The 4,016-nt window shown below is 34.1% G+C and overlaps 1 protein-coding gene across 1 annotated transcript; it reads right to left on the bottom strand.

Annotated features, from left to right (window-relative positions):
* Positions 1–376: 376 nt before the first annotated feature.
* LOC109208690 (probable indole-3-pyruvate monooxygenase YUCCA8) lies at positions 377–2,246 on the bottom strand. Its single transcript, XM_019371830.1, has 3 exons — positions 1,509–2,246; positions 1,044–1,415; positions 377–948 (listed from the first exon to the last, which is right to left on the bottom strand). Exons 1-3 carry the CDS (start codon positions 2,157–2,159, stop codon positions 730–732), a joined length of 1,242 nt encoding a protein of 413 aa, XP_019227375.1. The 5' UTR covers positions 2,160–2,246; the 3' UTR covers positions 377–729.
* Positions 2,247–4,016: the final 1,770 nt, after the last annotated feature.

Below are 4,016 nucleotides of genomic sequence, written 5' to 3'. Positions count from 1 at the left end.
AAATGATAAGAATAAAAGGATTTTTACACAAATAGCTAGTTACATTCATTGTTTATTTTTTTCTAATTGATATATATAAATTATGTATTGATTATACATTATTATGCAAATATTATACATATGTTATACACTTGCTGGCTATTTTTAGTTTAAGTGGTTAGGTGAACAGCTATTTAGGTTAATTCTCCTAAGAATAGAAGAAGGATTAAATTATAAAAGTTGACAATATAAATAATTGGTAGACTAATTTAATCAATTTTATACCACGTTATTTCTCGAGTTTCCTTTTATTACGAAAAGTTATTTAGAATTATAGGTCAAGTTAATTTGATGATGTGAATAAAATTTATACACTATCAGTACATAGAAGTTAAAGTTAACTTATAAAGAAATAAGGTCATTGTAATTAATCATCAGTAGAGATTGTACAAGTATGTATGAAATGTCAATACAAATAAAAACATATGGTAAATTTTTGTGGAAAAAAAAAAAAGAAAAGAAAAGAGGAACTAAAACGCCTCTACATCCTTAGATACACAAAACACCCAAACTGTAGCAAAACTTGGGCCTTTTTGGAGAGGGCTGAAACCTATGGCTATTTTCTGGCTTTTGTAGTATATGTTTTTTACACAAGTATTTTACATCTTTCTCTTTCCCCCTGTGAAAAAAATAAGAAGGGAAATTCTGGGGTTTTTCTTCTTCTTTTTTAATGATTTTCTTCACTTGAATTTAAAAGGTAGAGATGCAACGTCTGTGTGTTGGAACTTTTTGCTTCTTTTGTTTAAGATCTTCTTGATGTACTTTGCCAATATCTTTAGCAATTCTAATAGCATCAGCAGAAGCACCAGCCAGCCCTCTCCCTGTAAATCCAACTGCATATAGCCCAGATTTTCCTTTCCAGTTATTTTGTGCCTTTGGAAATCCATTCTTTGAGAAAAATTCACTTTCCTGTAATAACATAACAAAACAATATTAGTCAACTGGTCAAAATATATGCTATACTCTAATATTTTTATTTAAATAAGAGTAGAACATTTTCTCACCTGTAGCCAGTAAGGAACATTGCTGCAGTAGCCAGTAGCCAAAACAACTGAATCAACATCAAGTGTTTCACCATTAACAAGTTCAACAGTGCCACAATTAAACTTTTTAATTCCTGGTACAACCTTAACTTTTCCTGATCTGATTTTTTCCAAAGCACCAATGTCAAGTACAGGGGTTTTTCCTTGTGTATTCTTCAGTGTTAATGGTCCAATTGATGGCCTTTTTAGTCCATAACTCTCAATATTTCCAAGAATAAACCATGTTAGAATAAGTAGAATTTTGTCAACTAGCCAAAGTGGTAGCCATGCCATTAATATCATAGCCAGCTCAAATGTTGATTTCCCAAATATCTCTCTTGGCAAAACATGAACCTGAATAACAGAACAAAACTATATTAGAAATCTAAACTCGGTACTGTGTGACCATCTCATTTAAAAGTTATAGTTTCTGTAGTAATAACTTACCGAGCTACGGCAAACCATTGATGGTTGAGCATCATGATTACTAAGATCAAGTGAAACTTCCATGCCAGAATTTCCACAGCCTACAACAAGAACTTTCTTTCCTCGAAATTTGTCACCAGACTTGTACTCACAAGCATGAATTACTTCACCTCCGAAATTTTTCAACCCATCAATTTCAGGCACAACTCTTTCAGCATTTTCACCAGTAGCAACAACAAGCCACTGACAAATATACTCAACTTCAGAACCATTTGCTGAAACAGTTTTCACCCTCCACAAACGACAAGCTTCGTCGTACTTAGCAGATTGTACACACTCATTGAACTGTGGTTTTAGGTCAAATTTCTTGGCATAGGATTCAAGATAATCAATGAATTGTCTCTTTGTAGGGTACTCAGGGTAATGTTCTGGAAATGGAAAATTTGGGAGTTGACAGAATTTCTTAGGGAGATGAAGTTTCAAACGATCATAAGTTCTTTTTTGCCATAAAGATGCAATACAATCAGTTCTTTCCAAGATAACACAAGGAACTCCTTGTTCTTTCAAACAAGCTCCAACTGCTAATCCTGATGGACCTCCACCAACAATTACAGGACCATTTACCCAAACACATCTACGAGCAAAGAAATCGTTATCTGAGAAACTAAACATTTTTGCAGAAAATGGTGTATTTTTTTTCGGTTTTTTGAATTGGAGAAGTTTTGTTTTGTTTTTGGTAATGAGAGATAAGTGAATGTAGAAGTTGTTTGAAGAAATGAGAGGGGAGAAGCTCTTTATATAGAAGTGTTGGGTAGTGATATATGAAAGGTTGCATGTGACAGAAGGTGGGAAGTTAATGCCTTTCGAGGGGTCATTCTCAAATCATAAGCTAAAGTCTGCCCTCTATTTTTTTAAATTTCATGATACTTAATCAATAAATTATTGGATCTTACTAAAATAATACACTTTGAGTTTTATATTTGTTGGGAAGAGGGGTTGGGTGGGGTGGGGGGAGGTTTAACTCCTTTGTTTTTTTTATTTTGAATTAGTAATTTTTTTTTTGTTTTATAGATTTAAGAGTTAGTATGATTTTTTATTGAGGTGTATAAACTAAGTGATGATTGTTGAAGATGCTTAGGACCGACCATGGCATGTTTATTTTCCTACTTTCTACGTTTATGTTTAACATTTAGATAAAATTTTCAAGAATTGTTGGTGATGTTGTGCATTTTAAAGGTCCGATTTAGTATATGATACAACAAGAATCTCTTCTTTTCTTATTTGTAACTTTGAAATTTTAGTTTCACAATAAAATAAATGATGAAATAACATTTGGTGAGTACACAGTTCGTTTTGCAGGCTGTAGAAGCTAGGGCCGTGCATTTGGTAAATACCGAATTACCATAATTATATATTATGGTAATAATTATATATTATAATTATTATAATATATATATATATTATTTCTAAACAATAATTAAAATAATTATAGAGAATAATGCAGTGTGATTCTGGGGGACCCTCCACTGAAGATGACACAAAAATCTTTATTGGGTGAAGCTTACCTGGCAATAAGAGGCTGACTAGGATAAAGCAAGGATGCCCACGTGGATATGATATGGCCAGTGGGGATTTAACGTCACCTCAGTTACTGAAATAATGGACCAATTACAAGGAGTGCCCACACTATAAGATTAGAAGGGGGCTAACCCTCCTGGGGTACTGACTTGACTGCTAACTCCTATGGCTCTTTCCCCCCAACAAATTGCCCATACCTGCCAGCCTAATAGCCTCTTTGGCAAAGCTGAGATTTTTTTTTTTTAAATTGAAGTATTTGCCAAAAAGTAGCTTCTACACTTTGAGAAAAATATACTTAGAAGCACTTTTTAAAAGCTTGTCCAAATACTAATTGCTGCTTAGAAATATTTTTCAAATTAATTAGTTTAACACAAACATTTTTGAAAAAAAAAATACTTTTCAAAATAAGCTGATTTTTCCAGCCGGCCAAACAGGCGCTAAGAGTCCTTTGGTTCTCACCATCTATTTGACCCCACCTCATTTCTCCGTACACTGGCTCGAATAATTTAAATTTGGATAGTGTAAAGTTCATTTAAGGTAAAAATGATTCCTATCAAAGGGTTTTTAAATTTCAAGATTCGAATGTGATGAAATATTTATTTTAGAATACTAGAACTTGTTCATCCCGTTAAATTTTTAGAGGATATTTTTTCGCCTATTATTCATTCTACTTCCTTGATCGTCACCTACCCTAAAACAAACATGAGAGACCCTCGTCTGGATAAGAATGGACCTTGGGCCTAACTCAACCCCAAAAGCTAGCTTATGAGATGAAGATTGCCCAAGACCATATAAGGAGACCAAGATACCCATAACCCACCAATGTGGGACACAACTCAAACTCAACTCTCGTAATGTCGCGGCTTCAACCCGTCGCATGTTTGGGCTCCCCGACCCTTATCGCGCTTAGGCGCTCCGACCGCGACCCTAGGTCAGGCAAAACTACCCGCT

The sequence above is a fragment of the Nicotiana attenuata genome, unplaced genomic scaffold (assembly GCF_001879085.1).
Source record: "Nicotiana attenuata strain UT unplaced genomic scaffold, NIATTr2, whole genome shotgun sequence".
NCBI classification, from domain to species: domain Eukaryota; kingdom Viridiplantae; phylum Streptophyta; class Magnoliopsida; order Solanales; family Solanaceae; genus Nicotiana; species Nicotiana attenuata.
This window is presented reverse-complemented; position numbering and strand designations above follow the sequence as displayed.